The following is an 18,556-nucleotide window of genomic DNA, read 5'->3' as shown; positions in this document are numbered from 1 at the left end:
TCAGAACCCTGGTTGTCTTGGCCATCCGTCCCCCGTTACCTGCTTCTTCTTGCCTGTGGGCCTGTGCATCTGATAGGGCTGGAGGGCAGATGGGAAGTGCAGGGCTTGCTGGAGAATGGGGCCACCACATCACAAAGAGAAAAGGAGTTGGGAGAGTGAATGCTGGGGAAAGCGATCATAGACCTTCAGCAGTGACGTGTTCATTTCCAGCAGTATGCGGCGGGTCTCACGGGTGGTGGCATGGCCGCCTGGCCGCCTGTGGCCTGTGCTCCCTCAGAGCCAGGGTTCCTGCCCCTTCTGAGAACACTTGGCTGTGTGGAGTAGGGTTTTATGTTGTAGTAAATGTTTGGCGTAGGAGTAAGGGCTTTCCGAGTTCTCTATTCGCGTCACTGCAGTCTCTATATGGGTGCAGCCATCAGCAAAAACCTTGATTGAATCAGTCTAATTAAGCCTTTTCCCTTCTAGATCGATTCTCTGACGGGCCTTGGAGTGGTTAAAGTGGAATGTGGGTCCCAGTTTTCTGTCGCCCTGACCAAATCTGGTGCTGTCTATACTTGGTATGCAAGATTCTATTTATTTAAGTCCACCAAATCCAGATTGTTAATTAGAAGTCACTTTAACTGCCTTTTTGTAGATAGAAATGTGGTTTCTGTGGCAGGCTGTGGTTTGTGTCTTGCAGTGTCAGTGTGGTGTCTGCTCCAGGAGGGTGGCGCAGGGTGGTAAACAAGATGGCTTTGCACTCACAAGTTCCACGTTTCCTTGTGTGCAGGGGCAAAGGTGATTATCACAGGCTGGGCCATGGATCTGATGACCATGTTAGAAGACCTCGGCAGGTTCAAGGGCTGCAGGGGAAGAAAGTCATTGCCATCGCCACCGGCTCCCTGCACTGTGTGTGCTGCACTGAGGACGGTAGGTGGGAGGCCCAACCTTGTAACTTGGAGGTTTAGGGATAATCTGTGCAGCTCTAAGGTGGAGGGGGGATGGGGAGAGTCATACTATACTCTGAAAATACGCCTGTGGTTTTGGCCCTATCGTCTTCAGTCCCTGGTGTTAACACTGGTGAACATGTTGTGTTTCGTGGCTAACAGAGCAGGCCTGATACGGCTGTTTTTAGGAACACTCGCTTGCAAGGTTGGCCTTCGGCTGGCTTCTGGGAGCCTGGATTTCAGGAGGGCTCCCACCAGTCCTAATTGAAGGAGGCTTTGTTAGAATGTTTGCAAAGAGCGTGGTCTCTGCTGAAACCTGCTTCCTTCTGGGGGTCTGGAACTTGGGTACGTGCCAGGCAGAGTGCCTGCCTGACCTGCCCCAGTCAGAACCCTGGCATCGAGTCTTTTATGTCCCTGCTGGACGGCACGTCACAAGTGGCCACAACTTGTTACTGAAGGAACTAAATGCGTCTGTGTGACTCCACTGGGAGTGGGGGACGCTTGGAAGCTCGCTCCTGGTTTTCTCTGCACTTCACCCATGTGCCTTTTCCCTTTGCTGATTTTGCTTTGTGTCCTTTCACTGTAATGAATTATAGCTCTGAGTATGATATGTGCTGAGTCCTGGAGTTCTCCTAGTGAATCATCAAAACTGAGGGTGGTCTTGGGAACCCCAAGACAGTGGCAAAAGGGAATTACAGATGGAATTAAGATTGCCAAATCAGCCGACTTTACAGTATGGAAATATTCTGAATTATTAGGTGAGCCTAGTAAAATCTCACACACCCTTCAGTGCAGAAAAGGAGGCAGAAGATCAGTGAGAGAGATGTGATGGAAGAAGGGGAAGGAGAGATTTTCCAGTTACGAGAGGGTCTCAACTTGCCATTGCTGGCATTGAAGGTGGAGTGAAGGGGCCAGGGAGTATGGGTGGCTGCTGGAAAACTGACATTCCCCAAATTTTGCTCCCTTTAAAAGGCTTCGGTGAATTATATGAACACGTGCCCTTTAATTAGTTTCGATGAATGAGTTTCATATATGAATATGCAACTTCTGTGGCTTGTGGTGGGACTGATGTAGTTCTTGATGAAGAAATTACAACACACTTTTATTTCCTTTATTATAATTTAAAATTTTTTGAAACATATATATAACACACTTAGAGAACAGTTGCAAGTATAGTACAAAGAACTTTTTCTTTTTCCATGTGAGAGATAGGTGATGCCATGGTGCCCCATTACCCTGAACAAGTGTGTATTTCCTACAGTGATGGGCCCTGTGCTACATAATCACAACATGGCCTTCAGTGAGAAAATACACACAGTCGTCACTCCACCTGACCTCCCTCTCTCTCCCCTCACAACATGGGCTCCATCAGCTGTGCTGCTCTTGTCTCTGTTCTGAGACAACCCTCAGTCACCCCTCAGGGTCATTCTTGTCAGTCTTCTTTAGTCTTCTTGGACTTTTTGGACCTTGACACTTTTCACACTGGTTACAGGCTGGTTATTTTGTAGAACATTTCTCAATTTGAGTTTGATGTTTCCTCAGTAGATTCAGGCTGCACATCTTTGATCTTAATTTGTCCTGCATTCCTAACTCATTCTCAGTTCATCAGGTGACATGCATGTTCTCTTTGTCCCATTACTAATGGTGTTAATGTCAGTCACTTGATAAAGGTGGTGTAGCCAGCCTGTTCCACTGTGAACATCCTTTGTAACTAATAAGTATTTGGGAGGGTGTTTGAAACTATATAAATATTCCTTTTTCACTGAACATTTTATTTATTCTCATCAGATATTTAAATTTTTGTTGGTTTGTTTTCATCTTGTCGGACTCATGGTTTCCTAATTTATTTAATGAGTTACATATAAGCTGTTGCTTTTACTTACCTTGATGCTCAAATTGTGCCCTGTTTGGCTGGTTTCATCTCCTGAAGTTCCCACCCCGTCATTCATTGAGTACTTCCTTGCTTTCTGGCACAAAAAGACCTTCTGTCCTCGTCTTGACTCTCCATGTCTCAAGCTTAGAATTGTCTGTTTCCCCAAGGAGCCCTGGTGCCTTTAGAGGAAAATGGTGTTTGAAAGACAAGGTCAGGTCTATAGGTGTGCTCATCGCTAATGGAATGTCACTGCTCCCAGGCCTTCTTAGTGGACAGAGCTAGGGAATATATATGTAAGTAATACACAAAATTACATCTGTGTTTATTTCTATATGTATATATGTACATAGAGTACCACTTGTTCACACCAGTACCCCAAGGTACTGGACCACAGGTTCATTCTAGTTTTCTCTCTTTCCATACTTGTTACTCCTTTCTCTTTTGGTAAGAAACCTGGATCCCCTTACTGAGTAAGTAAGTGATTCACTTACTCTTCCTGTAGTGGCTGGTGTCCCATCGTTGCCTTTGCCTTCTCCCCTGGTGGATCCTCACCTCACTTGGGCTGTGACTGCCCACTCTGAACCGTGTCCCCACATGGGTGTACTGCTCCCTGCTTTGGCTGACTTCCCACACCTGGCTACCCTCTGTGTGGAAGTCCTTGTCTCTCATGCACTCTGATTCCCTGCACCCAGCTGCGCCTCTGCGGAGAGGCTCTCTTCCCCTTGCTTGCACTCTGACACCTACCCAGTGGCTTTAGGACTGAGTTCTCCAGAGCAGGAAGGGGCAGGACACAAGCACACTGCCCTTGATCATGTGGGCCTTGCACTTTGCACAGTGGTGCTTATGGCTTCATGGCACCCTGAGGAGTCTGTGGATTTGCAAGGCTTGTGATGTTCCTAGAGAACTAAACTCATTTCTATTCTAGTCACCAACTTACCCATACAGTGGTGTTTCATGGTTGGAATCTAGTATGGTATGTTGAAAAATATGATTCTCATCAGTGAGATATGAATGAGAGATTCATATCTCATGTTTAGGATATGAATAACCATTGGAAGAACAACATGTTCCTTTAAAACATGGATTTTGTTTGGTTAAAAACTGACTTTCTCTTCCTTTGACATACAAAATCAATTTGGATTGTAAGTATTTACCATCTGTTTTTTTTTTTTTCTTTGCGGTATGCGGGCCCCTCACCGCTGTGGCCTCTCCTGTTGCGGAGCACAGGCTCCGGATGCACAGGCTCAGCGGCCATGGCTCACGGGCCCAGCCACTCCGCGGCACGTGGGATCCTCCCGGACCGGGGTACGAACCCGTGTCCCCTGCATCGGCAGGCGGACCCCCCACCACTGCGCCACCAGGGAAGCCCTACCATCTGTTTTGATGTTACTTGTTCTGATTAAGAACTGCTCCAGTTACATGCTTAGTCCTGTGAACAGACACGGTTGGAAAAGCCGTGTTAGCAGCAGGGGAAGGGTCCTGGGAAGCCTGCTACCTCTTTGAGTGTTGTGATTAGAGACATCTAGATCACCGTAAGGTTAACATTTCACAGACAACCGCCGACACCCAGCTGGAGGGCAGCGAGGACTGTACGTGTGGGAAGATGGTGGTGGTTGTGCGTTCATTGGTCCTAGTATACAAGTCCTTGTTCTAAATCTGCATTAGGTGAAGTTTATACGTGGGGCGACAATGATGAGGGACAGCTGGGAGATGGAACAACAAATGCCATCCAGAGGCCTCGGCTGGTAGCTGCCCTTCAGGGCAAGAAGGTCAACCGTGTGGCCTGTGGCTCAGCACACACTCTCGCCTGGTCAACGAGCAAGCCTGCCAGTGCTGGGAAGCTCCCTGCACAGGTTAGTGGCGATTGGGCGAGTGGGCCAGCAGGCATGCAGGTTGTGACAAAGTTACAGCCTGTGTATTGAATTATGCGTGTGCAAGCGTGCGCCCACTTCGTTTTCCCCTTATACATTTACAGAGGTGCTCTACTGAAAATAATTTATAATTATTGATAATGGTAAGAACAGTATTTTTAAGAACATTAATTATTCACACCTGTCGACATTCTGTGTGTATCAGTGTGTCACCTTTATTCAAAATTTTATAAACTATATAAAACCATTCTGGTAGTTCAGGCTGCATGTTTTCTGTAGTAAATATATTTCTATACGCTAATTTTTTTTAACACTCTCTTTGGTTTACGTTTCTTGGCTCAGGCAAAATGGCCAAAATATTATTTTAGAAACAGCAAGATATTTTAAACCAAACTCAGAAGTCATAGTGCTTCTGTGTTTTCAAAAACAGTATTTTCAGAATCCATCTACTATACTATGGCTTACCTGTGCGTTTGGCGCCTAAGTTGACTTAACGCAGTTTCCATGTTTCAGGTCCCCATGGAGTACAGTCATTTGCAGGAGATCCCAATCACAGCACTGCGGAACCGGCTGCTGCTGTTGCATCACATCTCAGAGCTCTTCTGCCCCTGCATCCCCATGTTTGACCTGGAGGGCTCTCTCGATGAAACTGGACTCGGGCCTTCTGTGGGCTTTGGCACTCTGCGAGGAGTTCTGATATCCCAGGGAAAGGTACCGCTCTGGTAGCAGTTTTTACTATAGGTGATATTGGTATCTTCAGTAAGTTTTATCCAACAAAAATTCCTAAAGTAGGAATGTATTGAATACAGCTCATTCAGCAAATGTTCACTGAGCACCTACTATATGCCAGGCTCTGTCCTGGGTACTTAGAATGCATCGAAACAGACAAAAATCTCTTCTCTTTTGGAGCTTATGTTAAAAATGAATAGTGTGGTGTGCTGCCTTTTCCCCCTGTAATCTCTGTTTCCCACCTCCCCAGAAGGGGGTTGGCAGACCTAAGCTTCCATTCTTACAGTGTTCTCTGCTGTCCTGGCCTTGAGGCTTTACGGCAAATCCCTGCTGACAGCAGGAAGGAAAAATAATGGGATAATTTCTTCTCCAGGGATGTCCAGAAGAGGGACCTGGACGTTACAGATCGCTTGGATAGAAGTTCGGTACCAGGATATGTAGAAATTCCTGGCCGAAGGGTAGTTTAACAGCCTCTGAAAAGAATCATGAATGAAGGCTTCTGAAAGTCATGAGAGAAGTTTTGACCCATTGACATTTGTAATAATTTGAGCTTTCTAGAATGAAATGCCTGAAGTCATCAAGTTTCTGGCAAGCAGCTTGACAGGGTGTCCTGGAAGAGGCTCGATTGTTGTATGGTAGGGGGAATATTTGTATAGGGAAAAAAAAGCATAAAGGTCAAATTGAGGAATCCTAGTCCTGAAGAGTCTGATTCTGTGACATATATTGTTATCCAAGGTTATGATCTATTCTTATTGATAATAAAATTTGATGTTTTGGAGTACTGTCCAAACAGATTTTTTTTCAGGATTAGCTTTATTTCCTAAAATACCTAGCCGAAGGAGACTGGTGCACACGTTTTATTTTTATGTGTGGCTTAGAGACACGTAGACAGTGATGAGGATTGTGGTAATGGTAAGAGCTCTCTGATGACCCGGAGCAGGAAAAAATTGTGGGCAGGTAAAATCAATATGAGACTTTACTTCAACCATTTTTCAGTAATAAAAATGGCAAATTTGATTACTTTCACCGTTTTTTTAATCCCTCAAAGCGGAGGTGATAATAAGCAGTAAAAGGGAAAAAGCCTCTCCTTGTAGGGAGGAAACAAAGCGAGAGGTAGCACGTGTCTCACGCTGAGTATGTGAGTGTCGTGCAGGCTGGGAGCGCAGGGCGGGGACGCCCAGGGAGGCTGAAAGGGCACCCTCAGCCACGGGGGTGTCAGCCTCTATTCTGGTCCTCGTTGGAAAGGACCGCCTCTGCAGGAAATTCTAGGGAGTGGGTTTCGTTGGTGACTGTGGAGAGCTGTTACCAGGGCCCAGAAGAGAGCGAGCCACAGGAGGGCGGGGCTCGCGGGGCACTCTGTGGGGAAGGGAGGTCATGCCTGGAGCAGGACTGAGCAGCGAGCAGGGTGCTGGTCCTTGGGGTGGAGGGTGTGCAGGAATGCGTGGGGAGCGGCCTGCCTCTGCATCGCCTATATGGTGCGGGGTGTGTGTCTGTGGGCCCCCCGTGTGATGGCAGCACCTCTTCCCTTCCCATCTTCACAGGTTGGAGCTCTCAGGCTCTGACCTAAGAGGGGGGTGCAGACCTTGCTGTCGGCACCTCGTGGCCCGCCCTCCGCTCCTACCCCAGCCGCCCTGTCTCCAGAAGAGAGCCCAGTCGTCCACTTGGCAGGGACCTGCCACTGGTCCTGCCTCCTCCGGGTGTCTGGACTCTCCTCCCGTCCTCACGCACACGCACACGAGCACGTGTCCCCTGCGCCCAGGCCCACGTGGGCATGTGTCTCCCTGGGTGAAGTTGGGGCCTGCTCCCTTTGCTTGCCGTCTTCACCCTGGGTTTTCCAGGTTTCTTTCAGTGCCCGGTGCCCATGAGTTCCCTCCCTCACTGGCTTCGCCATCCCCATCCCACCCTGGCCCGCTCCCCGGCCCTGCTGCGGCTTTGTGGCCGATGTCTCTGCTGGGACAGCAATACTGTATAATTAGTGCCTCAGTCCTGCCACTAGTGGACTTGCAGTTTGGCTGGGAAACCTCGGTTTTCTGTTTAATCCTCGGAGCCTGGCCTGAGCCCTGGGTTGGAGCAGGTGGTCCCCGGGCTCTGGCCCTCGCCCCTCTCTGTGCAGTGCGTGCCAGGTGCCTCATGCCTCCAGATGGCAGGCAGGGGGTGCTGCTAAGCACTGGCCCTGCCGGCTGCCTGAGCCTCTGCATGGGCTTGCGTGTGGATGCCAGGCTACCGCCCTGGGCCACCTCATGACCCGACAAAGGGAGTTTTGTGATGTGAAATATCTGTGGGTAATACTTTCTATATCACATTCTAAATTTTGTCTCTCGTGTTTTAGGAGGCGGCTTTCCGAAAAGTAGTACAAGCAACTATGGTGCGAGATCGCCAGCACGGTCCCGTGGTGGAGTTGAACCGGATCCAGGTAACAAGTGGAGATGGCTTTCTGTTCTTAGATGTGATGGCTTTGTGGTTGTGAGGCATGTCCCCTCAGCCGGGGGCAAGTGCTCGTAGAAAACCTTCTCTCATGCCTTTGCTTTAGAGAGCAAGGTGCCACATGTGTGAGATGTCCAGTGCTGAGACTGCCAGGTGGCAACGTTAGTGGTTTTCTTTATAACGGAAAGAAGAAAGGCTTATTTCAGATAACCCAGAACCACAAATCGAGATAAGCAAAAGGGGAAAAGTAAAAATGACCCATATTTCCACCACATAGTGATAACTGCTGCTAACATTTGGGGGGTGTGTATCTGTTGGTTGTAAACTGAACTGGATGACTCTCTTTTGCAACTTGCTGTCTGTTGCTCTTAATGCATTGTAATAAGCACCTCCCTGTCCCATGCTGTAGGGCCGTGGGATTGTTTACGCCAACCAGCTGCCCACGTTGATTTCTCGGCTGGGGGCTAGAAGGCTAGGGTATAGCAGGGCCAGGTGGTGTGGCCCCAGCTACGTGTGTGTCTTCAGTCACCCCCTTGGGTTAGGTTTTGAGAGGCAGAGCAGGTTCCCTGTTCCCGCCAGCCTCATACCTTCCCCGGCTCTGATGGCTGCTTACTTTGCCAGTTTAATAAGCCAGAATCACTTACACCAAGACTGTGTCACAGTAGTAATTGAAGAAGTGAAAAGTAGACCGTCTCTGAATTTGTACTGCTGCCAAATGTATATAAGCTTCGAGCTAAAAGAATTAATTAAAACCAGAGGAAGCCCAGCACTGCTGATGGCGTGTGTGCACTTGACATTTCCCACGCCAGCGAAGTCGGCCCTGCCTCTTGGAGCAGGAGCAGAGCCTGAAGAGCAGATGCTTTGTTCCTGAGCCGTCGTGTCAGCACGTGGTTTCTACCCTGATGCTGGTTGTATGACTAGACTTTCTTCCAGAGCTGTTCCTGGGGGCATTTTCAATTAAGGCATCAAACTCTTTTCCTTTGTTGGAGAACACATGTGACCATGCTGATGGAAGTGGTTCCTTCACTGACGTCATAGTGTTTAATGTGAAGCTGGAGGTCAGTCAGCCCATTCCACAAACAAATGGGCTGTTTTAACTAGGGTCATAAAAAAGCTTTTATTTCCCCACCTTGGAGGATCATTTTGGTTTGCTCTACATTATTAGGGTGTAAATACTAAAGTTCGTAAGTGAGGAAAGCTGATCGTCTAATTCAGACAGTTGGGTGTTCCTGGATTGCAGGCCTGCCTCAGCTGTGCACAGGCACCACATTGGGGCCAGTGGCCCAGTGTGGGTGTCCAAGCCCAGGGCCCTTGGCACCAGGGAACCTGGCTAACCTGGAGTCCACACCAGGCACATTTTCCAGTCATTGTGTGCTCAATGCCTCTTCTTTTCTCATCTTGGCATCCCCAGCACAGTGAGTTATGAAAATGCTCGGTGTGTGTCTGAAAGAACAGAATAGGTAAGGAGAGAAACAAATTTGTATTAGACATTTTTTAAAAGGCGTATAAACAACCTTCAACACAGCGTGCAATGCTCATTGATGTCACAGGGGCCACTCCGGGCCACCCAGCGGTCCTCAGGTGCCAGAGCCAGGTTCCCTTCAGTTCAGGGTTTCAAACATACTCTTGAAATTGGGAAGGTCCTCCACAAAGATGGATATAAAGTAGAGCAGAGTGGTGCGGGGGGCATTCTGTGACTCCAAGTTGAACGCAGACACCAGCAGTGACCCAGAAAGGTGGTGCGGGCATCCTCTTCCCTGTGCTGTCCCAAGGCTGCAGCCTTCTCTCGTGGGGATGCCCTTGGAGACATTTTCTTACTGTCTGTCAGAAGTGCTATAGAGACACTAAAAGTAGGCCATGTTCTTGGAGGGTTTCTCTGTGTTTGAATTTAATTTAGTTTTGTAACAGGATCTAAAAATCTGTGTACATTAAAAACTTTAAATGTATTGCAGATAATGCTTGCTCATTTCTGAAAATTTAGAAAATCCAAATTAAAGACCATTAAAACCACCTATATTCCTGCTGTCCAGAGGTGTCAGGTACACAGCCCTGTCCTTGCAGTGTCCTGGCTGTGTTCACATAACCATGTTCCTTCATAGCAGCTGAGAGCATCAGTCTGTGTTAACTGGCACTGTAAACGGAGGTGATGTGACCTTTCGAGTGGGCAGCAGGTCTGTGTCTTACCCCTCACGTAGGAACGCATCCTTCTTCCTTTCTGTAGCTCACTCTCCCCTGGGCGCTGTGTGCCTTAGAGAGCTGCTGTTAAGGTCAAATGAAATGACATATGAGAACGTGCAGCTGACTGTGTGGTGCACAGGAAAACTCACTCCACAGGAAACTATTGTCATCGTTCTTATATTTTTAGTCTTGAGAATGGTAATTTATGCAGTGAGGAGAATTAGCTGTTAAACTCAGCCTAGAACTCACGAAGAAGTTAAGGATGGTGAGAGTTTAGCCAGAAGAGTCAAGTGAAAGTACATTCTCACAATCATATTTTCCTTAACTTCTCATTTTGCAGTCATTTCAGACTGAGCTTCTTGGGTGATTCTGAAGCACAGCCTAGGCTGCAAGCTGCAGGGTTACTGAGGCCACACTAAATGAGGGCTTGAGGGCCATTGTTATGATCTGTTGGGGAATCTTAGCTTATGATGAGAAATACAGGTGGGACAAGTGATCATACTTGGAGACACAGTGACCCCAAGAGTTGAGCAGGGTCTGTGCAGGTGAGGAAAGGAGGGGAGGAAGGTTCTGTCCTGGCCCAGATATTACAGGCCAGGTTTGGTCTCAGAGCCCCTTGGGGTGACCCTGCCAGGGCTGATGGTCTGCTCGGAGGGCGCTTTCAGGGCTCCTGGCCGCTTCTTCACGGAGACCGTGGGCAAGGTTACAAAGTGTGAGGGTGAGCCAGGCTGCAGCTCCTGCCCGCCCGGGCTGCTGCAGTCCTTCCTGTGGTCTGTGATTTCTTGAGGGCATGTTTGCTTAGCCACCACCGTCCTGCCGGGCTGCGTGTGCTGGCGAGCGCGCCCTGGCCCCATGAGCACAGCTGTCCAGCAGGCAGCCTGCATCAGGGGAGGGAAAAAGAGGAGCGCAAGGCTGGTCTTCGGGGTCCTCAGCAGGCGTGGGTGAGGAGGCGAGGACATAGGTCAGTCCTGGGAGGTCCAGCAACCCTTCATGCGCGCACAGGTGTGCTCGGGGGGTTGTGCTTGAGCTTGCTGGGCGCTCGTGGCAGCCTGAGGTTGTAGGGGCCGTGCCACACGTCTGGGTGCTGCTTGCTGTCTGTAGGGTCTCCTGCCACCACTCCCCGCTGGTGACCAGGACAGGACAGGCGAGGGTAACGGGAAGGGTGACTGGCCGCAGGGCCCTGCTTTGGATGCAGAGGTTCCAGGGCCGGTCGGCTGCCGAAGATGGCACCTGTGTGCTTTCTGCTGTGGCCCCCCTTCTGTATGTTCTTTGTCTCCCTCTCTAGGTCAAGCGTTCAAGGAGTAAAGGTGGCCTAGCGGGCCCTGATGGGACCAAGTCTGTCTTCGGGCAGATGTGCGCTAAGATGAGCTCATTTAGTCCTGACAGCCTTCTCCTCCCACACCGCGTCTGGAAGGTCAAGTTCGTGGGTGAGAGCTTGCGTGCGCCGAGGGGCGGTGGTGTAATGGGTGGTGCGAGGAGAAATGAGCGGCCCTCAGCCACTCCCCCGGGAGCTTTGGCGCAGTGACCGTGAGCTGCCGACCCTCCTTTCCCCCCAGGTGAATCTGTGGATGACTGTGGTGGTGGCTACAGTGAGTCCATAGCTGAGATCTGTGAAGAGCTGCAGAATGGACTCACCCCGCTTCTGATCGTGACGCCCAATGGGAGGGACGAGTCGGGGGCCAACCGCGACTGCTACCTGTTCAGCCCGGCTGCCAGGGCGCCCGTGCACACCAACATGTTCCGCTTCTTGGGTGGGCCTCTTGTGTGGGTGCAGTGCTGCAGCTGTTCCGCTGTGTGTGCCTTGTTAGCTTAATGGCTGCTGTGTCTTGGTGCAGCTGTTTTAAATGTCTCCTTCGAGCTTCTCAGTGTGCAGCTGCAGGGACGTGCAGAGCCGGGCCATTAGCAGCTGTGTGCTAAGGACCAGGAGGTGCCTTTGGCACTCAGAGGATCTGAGATAGCATGTCTGCATCCTAAACGTATCTGAAACTTGGGATCAGATCTTAGGATGTCTTGATACTTGGCCACCTGTTCATTGAGGGTCTGTGCCCATTAACTCACGGCACTGCCTGCACCTCTCCAGGCACTGCGAGCACCTCCTTGAGAAGCTCCGGCTGTTGGCTTTGCCGTCAGAGGATTGGCCACTGTGGCTACAGCTGTTGGTGGAAAGAGCAGAAGAGTTATAGACTTCACCCATAGGAACAGAAGGGAGCAATGAATTCAGAGTAGGATATAAGGTTTTAAGGACAGACCTAAGTCTCTGTGAATTGGGGTAATGTTGGTTTAGAAGGCACTGAGGCCCCAGTGAAGAGCTCATCTCTGCTGTGTTGTTGAATGGACTGGATGTTCTGTCATCCGTTCCAAGTATCTCCTGTTTCTTCTGTTTCGAACGAGCAGGTGTGTTACTGGGTATTGCCATCCGGACTGGGAGTCCTCTGAGTCTGAACCTTGCTGAACCTGTCTGGAAGCAGCTGGCTGGGATGAGCCTCACCATTGCAGACCTCAGTGAGGTAACCTCCAGGAGGGAGAGGGCTGAGAGATGTGACACCTTGTGTGCCCAGCACAGAGCATGGGGGGCGTCCCCTGGGGTCTGGTTAAGAGGCACAGGCTGTCCCGAGGTGCTGACATACTCGCAGGTGGTCAGGCTGCTGGCTGTCGGCCGCCTTCTAGCAGCAGAGTCGGGGTGTGGACACAAGGCCAGTCCGTTTCTAGACCTTGATGCACCAGCTGCTTGTGGGCTTTGCCACTTGTACGGTCTCGTCAGATAAGAAAGCCCTCTGTCTTTCCTGTGGCACAGCTGAGCCATGGGCAGCTGGGGGGAAGTTGAGGCTCCCGGGGCCTCCCTAGGTGTGGTTCCCTTGGTGCCATGAGTGAGGTTGGGACTCGCCTGTGAGCAGTGCCTGTCGCGCTCTCAGTGAGTGGTTTTAAAGACTTCCTTGTTACATGTTCTTTCTTCAGCTCCTCGGGTAAAATGCTTCCCCGCTGCCCCTCTTTTATTCCCCGGCACGCGCAGTACACTGGGAGCCTTGCCGTACGCCCCAGGCAGATCGAGGCCTCGCGCGACTGCGTGTCGGGTGTGAACTGGGGCCTGGGGTGCGGGAACAACCCCGACCCAACAAACGGACTCCCTTCTCCCCTTGAAAGGTCGATAAAGATTTTATCCCTGGACTCATGTACATCCGTGACAATGAAGCCACCTCGGAGGAGTTTGAGGCCATGAGCCTTCCCTTCACGGTGCCAAGCGCCAGCGGCCAGGACATCCAGCTGAGCTCCAAGTACACACATATCACCCTGGACAACCGCGCTGAGTATGTCCGGCTCGCAATGAACTACAGGTACGTGGTCGTCTGCCCTCCAGTGTTTCAACTCAGTAAATAGCAAAAACAGCAGAAAATGGTTTGCTTGGGTGGCCGCTTTCTTTCCACAAGGAAAATTTAATGGACTTGGCTCCATTGTGATCAGGGTTGGAGTACTTACTATTCTCACCCGAGATTCCTGGCTCTGATCAGAATACCAAGGTGAAGAGAATCCCCGTTTGGGGACTGTCCCAGCAGAGGTCACAGGCCTTTGTGTGCCACCTCTCCGGGAGCAGGGCTGTGTTTGGGGCGTCTCCACCCCTCGCCTGGCCCTTGCGCCACCATCAGCTGCGGTTGCTGCATGGCCTCCGGCGACGTCCGCTCAGTGTGCTGCTTGGGAGCCTTCTCCTCCAGAAGCACCTGGCTGGGTGCTGGGATGAGGGCCCGTGCGTCAGGTGGGCTTTGCTTGCTAGGCTCTGCCTGAGGCTGGTCCTGGCAAGTGTCCTGTGCCATCCACCCGTGTTCCTTTCTGTCTCGTGCCCTAACTCGCCAGTCACCAGGGCCTTGGACGCGGCATCTGCTTTCGGGAAGTTCTTACCGTGGGTGCTGTGAGGCCTGCTCGCTGCCTCTGCTTGTCGGACTCTGGCTTCTTCCTGGGAAGCAGGGGGGATTGAGAATTGTGTCTTGGAACGTGTATAGCCGTAGCTAGTTTTTGAGGTCGCGTTCCCTGTGCCAGTGAGATGGCCCCGCTCCGTGAGAAGCTCTGAGACTCTGTCTGCAGAGCACACACCTGGCTCATCTGTGTGGCAAGGCTTGGTTGGTATGAGCAGAACAAGGTCTACATCACCAAAGACAGAAGTGTGAAGTGAGTGTTTTCTTTCAGACTCCACGAATTTGATGAGCAGGTGGCTGCTGTTCGGGAGGGGATGGCCCGAGTCGTGCCTGTGCCCCTTCTTTCTCTGTTCACCGGATATGAACTGGAGACAATGGTATGCCCGCCGCTTCGTGCTGCCGCCCTGGAATGCCTTCTCATGGTCATCCACTGAGTCAGTGCCGCCAGTTCACCTCTCAGTTAACTCTTGCTCTTGGAGGTCTGAGATACACTTGTGCCTTTTGGGTGAAGTAAGACATGCTCAGGGAGCGATTAGTCCCCGCCTCCCCCGCCCAGCCCTGGCCCGCACACGGCAGGCCACAGGGCCTGTCCTCCCACCCATCCCCTAGGGCCTCCCACGCCTGAGCCTCTCCACACCAGCCCTGGGAGAAAGGAGTGGTGGACCCTGTGCTGACGCAAAGCGTGTCCCTCCACAGGTGTGCGGCAGCCCAGACATCCCCCTGCATCTTCTAAAGTCGGTGGCAACGTACAAGGGGGTGGAGCCTTCCGCACCCCTGATCCAGTGGTTCTGGGAGGTGATGGAGTCCTTCTCCAACACTGAGCGCTCCCTCTTCCTTCGCTTCGTGTGGGGCCGCACGAGGCTGCCCAGGACCATCGCCGACTTCCGGGGCAGAGACTTCGTCGTCCAGGTGCGGCTCCGACACACCCCGCGGCGTCAGCCGAGGGTCGTGTTCCTCGCACGCAGCCCTGCCCCAGCTGGGAAGGCGAGCAGGTCTCTCCTGTTACGTGGTTTTCCTTCCCTCTGGAAACAAAAATGAAAAACACGTAACTTCTTTGGTTTGACAGCTCAAAATTCAATGACTACAGGTCTTGGGTACCACTGCCTACTTCTAAAAAGTTTTATCTGGCCACCACCAGAATACACTGCTGTTATGTCAGCGTATCCTAGGTTGTTGAGCACACACATCACTTAAAGCGTTTATTTGATTCTCTGGTTGAATTAGGTGAATCACTGAGTAATGCTGCTTACTGAGAAAAATCAGCGCTCATCAGATTGAGTTTTGCTTTGAGTTCTGACTCTGCGGTCCGTGGTCAGAGATAGGCTCTGTCTACCTGTCAGGCCCTGGGGGTGAAATGACCTGATTCCCCACTGCCTACTCTCAGTTGACTTTGCCAGTCGCAGTGCTGAGGGGTGGAGTTTACCGCAGAGAGAGGGATTGGAAGTCCACTCTCCCGCATGTTTGGGGGGATTCGGGGACGACTCCTTGCCCAGTGCACCCTGTCCTGGGTCTCTGGCCAGGGTTACAGAAGTAGTCCCCTCTCAGGGAGATCTTTGAGAGCATATGCAGTTTTCCTCTCAGAAGGTAGGTAATTTGTGGGGTTTTTCCACAGTTCTTGCTGGCTTCCTAGCATCTTAATCTGTTGTGGTTGAAAGTGGGCTGATAGATTCAGGGAGAGCTTCCCCACATGGGTGATGGCTAAGCCCGTGCCTTTGCACCGGACCCTGTGTCAGTGGGTCTGGGGTCCCACCTTGTTGACCGGGGGTGGGTGGAGCCATCTGACTCTCCTCACAGCATTGGTCTGTAAAAGGCAATTGTCACAGTAACCAGTTGCTATTTTTTTATTGAAAGTCCTGGGAAATAGTTAGTTGCTCCTTTTTATTTATGAAATTGGCTAGATTTTGTGTTTTCTGATATTTTGTTATTTTTAGCCAGCAAAATATGATGCTTTATGTGAATGAGAGTCAAGAGTCTAATGAACACAATAAAATAGATTGCGGTTTTACCTGTCCTTGTACATAGTCTGTGATGATTTAACATTTTTCATTAACAGGTATTGGATAAATACAACCCTCCTGACCACTTCCTTCCTGAATCCTACACCTGCTTCTTCTTGTTAAAGTTGCCCCGGTATTCCTGTAAGCAGGTGCTAGAGGAGAAACTGAAATATGCCATCCACTTTTGCAAGTCCATAGACACAGATGATTATGCTCGCATAGCCCTCACAGGAGAGCCGGCTGCGGATGACAGCAGTGACGACTCAGAGAACGAGGATGTGGATTCATTTGCTTCAGACTCTACACAGGATTACTTAACAGGACACTGAGGTGGAGAAATGGCATCCATCACAAGACACCACGAGACTGAGCGAGGAGGCAGAGTGCTGCAGTTCAGACTGCAGGGCGTGACGTGTGCCATGAGAAGGGTTAGCCCCCTAACGTGTGGGAGAATGATCAGAAAGTCAGCCTCGCACGTGGAGACTTAAAAGGGGCTTCTTACCCACAATGCTGCATTACATGTAGGACTTCTGCGTTTACTAAAGTGTGTAAATGTTTAATATAAATAATGAATTGCAGCGTCCCAAAAATGAATAAAAAGCCTTTTTCCCTGTGGGTGCAATAGATTGGTTTTTTCCCTTCCTTTTAAGTGTTGTGCATTGCCTTGATTGTACATTGGAAATACTGTGTAACAATTAAATCGTATCATAAATATTTCAATTGATTTTACTCGGAATTTGTTTATTAAAAGTTTTTTGAACATTAAATGATCAGTATTACTTGAATGCATCCAGAGGTTATTTAAACCAAAATCAAAACAAAAAGGCCGTCAGCCCCCCTCCTCCCCAGGTGCACATTCTAGCGTATGCGGTGTGTAACTTGAATTGAGGCCTTTCTGTGAGCAGTATCATACCTTCTATCATGGAAAGTACTATATATAATGTTTGTGTCATGTATGTGCCTAAATTTTAATACCCTATAAATAAAACATCTGTCACAAAATTGTTAAGCTGATCTTTCTTATGTGGTTAGACTAGCACTGGTGGGTGTGCTGCCACCCCAAAATAGATTAGTGTTTGATGCAGCATTAGTTAAAGCCATTCCAGTCTAGTTAGACTTTTTTGGTTACAAAACCAAACTCACTGCAGTGACAAAGGGAGTGGTCCTCAGGAGACTGGAAGGGCTCCAGGGGAGCAGCTAGGGTCGGGAGCCTTCAGCGTCCCTCCCCTGTCCTCCATGCCATCTGCCTCTGCAGCCTTGGTTCCTTCCTGTCCCATGGGCCTGGGGGCAGGGGAGTGTCTCTGGTCCAGTCGGCCATGGAGTAGGATTTGAGCTGCTTGTTCCGGGATCACGTGTGTGGTAGGCTCTGCAAAGTGAAGGACTGAGACCATAGGAGGGAGATTGGCCGGCAGGCCTAGTACAGTGGAACTTGGGGTAAACGGTATCAGGTGGAGGCAAGCAGTAGGTATTTCATGTGGGAGACTTTCTTTCCTCGGGGATTCAATGTGTCACATTAAAAGATCCAAAGAGAATTTTTTTCTGGGAAATTATTCATGACCAAATTGGTGAACGTTCAGATTAGCCCTTTTTTCAGCTTGTCTCAAAATTTCCATAAGCTGTGAGGTGTTTTTTTAATCACCATCCCTTTTGTTTTTAGTCAGCTTTGGCTGCATAACAAACTACCCCCAAAGTCGGTGGCACACAAGAAGAATTTATTTCTCTCTTTATGCATCTGGGTTGGCCAGTTTTGACTGCGTGGCTCAGGACTGGGGGTTGGGTAGGGCTCTGCTTCACATGCCCTTCTGACGACCCAGGGCAGGAGAGCAAGCGAGAACAGGTGCTGCCTGCGGTCAGGCCTGTATTGTCCCCTCCACTCTCAGGCTCAACAGGCTGGCAAAGGTACCGCCTCTACAAACAGTGTTCTCAAAGTCCTGTTCTAGGAACCTGGAGGTTCCTGAGGCCCTTTCAAGGTGTCCATGAAGTCCTCCCTTTTCCAAAGTACATATCTGCATAAGGCCAAATTTTCTTCATATCCTTCAATCAAAACATATGGTTGTCCCTTGATATCTGCAGGAGATTGGTTCCAGGACCCCCAAGCCTACCAAACTCTGTGAATGCCCAAGTCCCTTATGTAAAATAGTGTAGCATTTGCATATAACCTATAGACATCCTCCCATAAATACTTTTATAAATTTATTTATTTATTTTTGGCTGCGTTGGGTCTTCGTTGCTGCGCGTGGGCTTTCTCTAGTTGTGGCGAGCGGGGGCTACTCTTCGTTGTGGTGCGCGGGCTGCTCATCGTGGTGGCTTCTATTGTTGCAGAGCACGGGCGGGCTCTAGGCACGTGGGCTTCAGTAGTTGTGGCTCATGGGCTCTAGAGCACAGGCTTAGTAGTTGTGGCGCACGGGCTTAGTTGATCCGCAGCATGTGGGAATCTTCCCGGACCGGGGCTCGAACCCGTGTCCCCTGCATTGGCAGGCGGATTCTTAACCACTGCGCCACCAGTGAAGCCCCCTCCTATATACTTTAAATCATCCCTAGATTTATTATAATACCTAATGCAATGTAAATGCTTTGTAAATATTTGTCAGCAAATTCAACTTTTGCTTTTGGGAACTTCCTAGAATTTATTTTCCTGAATATTTTTGATCCG

At 50.1% G+C, this 18,556-nt stretch overlaps 1 protein-coding gene across 5 annotated transcripts in view; it reads left to right on the top strand.

Moving 5' to 3' along the window:
* Positions 1 to 16,670, top strand: part of HERC2 (HECT and RLD domain containing E3 ubiquitin protein ligase 2) — a 230,127-nt gene extending 213,457 nt beyond the window's left edge. For all 5 annotated transcript variants that reach the window (XM_060302596.2, XM_030840360.2, XM_060302595.2 and 2 more), the window contains 12 exons: positions 466 to 557; positions 770 to 909; positions 4,465 to 4,652; positions 5,184 to 5,381; positions 7,729 to 7,812; positions 11,287 to 11,428; positions 11,558 to 11,752; positions 12,396 to 12,508; positions 13,143 to 13,333; positions 14,178 to 14,283; positions 14,603 to 14,815; positions 15,960 to 16,670. In XM_060302596.2, coding sequence (XP_060158579.1) covers positions 466 to 557; positions 770 to 909; positions 4,465 to 4,652; positions 5,184 to 5,381; positions 7,729 to 7,812; positions 11,287 to 11,428; positions 11,558 to 11,752; positions 12,396 to 12,508; positions 13,143 to 13,333; positions 14,178 to 14,283; positions 14,603 to 14,815; positions 15,960 to 16,232 — 1,935 coding nt within the window. In that variant the 3' untranslated portion in view covers positions 16,233 to 16,670. The remainder of the gene's footprint in view (positions 1 to 465; positions 558 to 769; positions 910 to 4,464; positions 4,653 to 5,183; positions 5,382 to 7,728; positions 7,813 to 11,286; positions 11,429 to 11,557; positions 11,753 to 12,395; positions 12,509 to 13,142; positions 13,334 to 14,177; positions 14,284 to 14,602; positions 14,816 to 15,959) is intronic.
* The last annotated feature ends 1,886 nt before the right edge of the window (positions 16,671 to 18,556 follow it).

The sequence above is a fragment of the Globicephala melas genome, chromosome 7 (assembly GCF_963455315.2).
Source record: "Globicephala melas chromosome 7, mGloMel1.2, whole genome shotgun sequence".
In the NCBI taxonomy this organism is placed as follows: domain Eukaryota; kingdom Metazoa; phylum Chordata; class Mammalia; order Artiodactyla; family Delphinidae; genus Globicephala; species Globicephala melas.
Note: the sequence above shows the minus strand (reverse complement) of the source record. Positions and strands in the feature narration are given on the sequence as shown.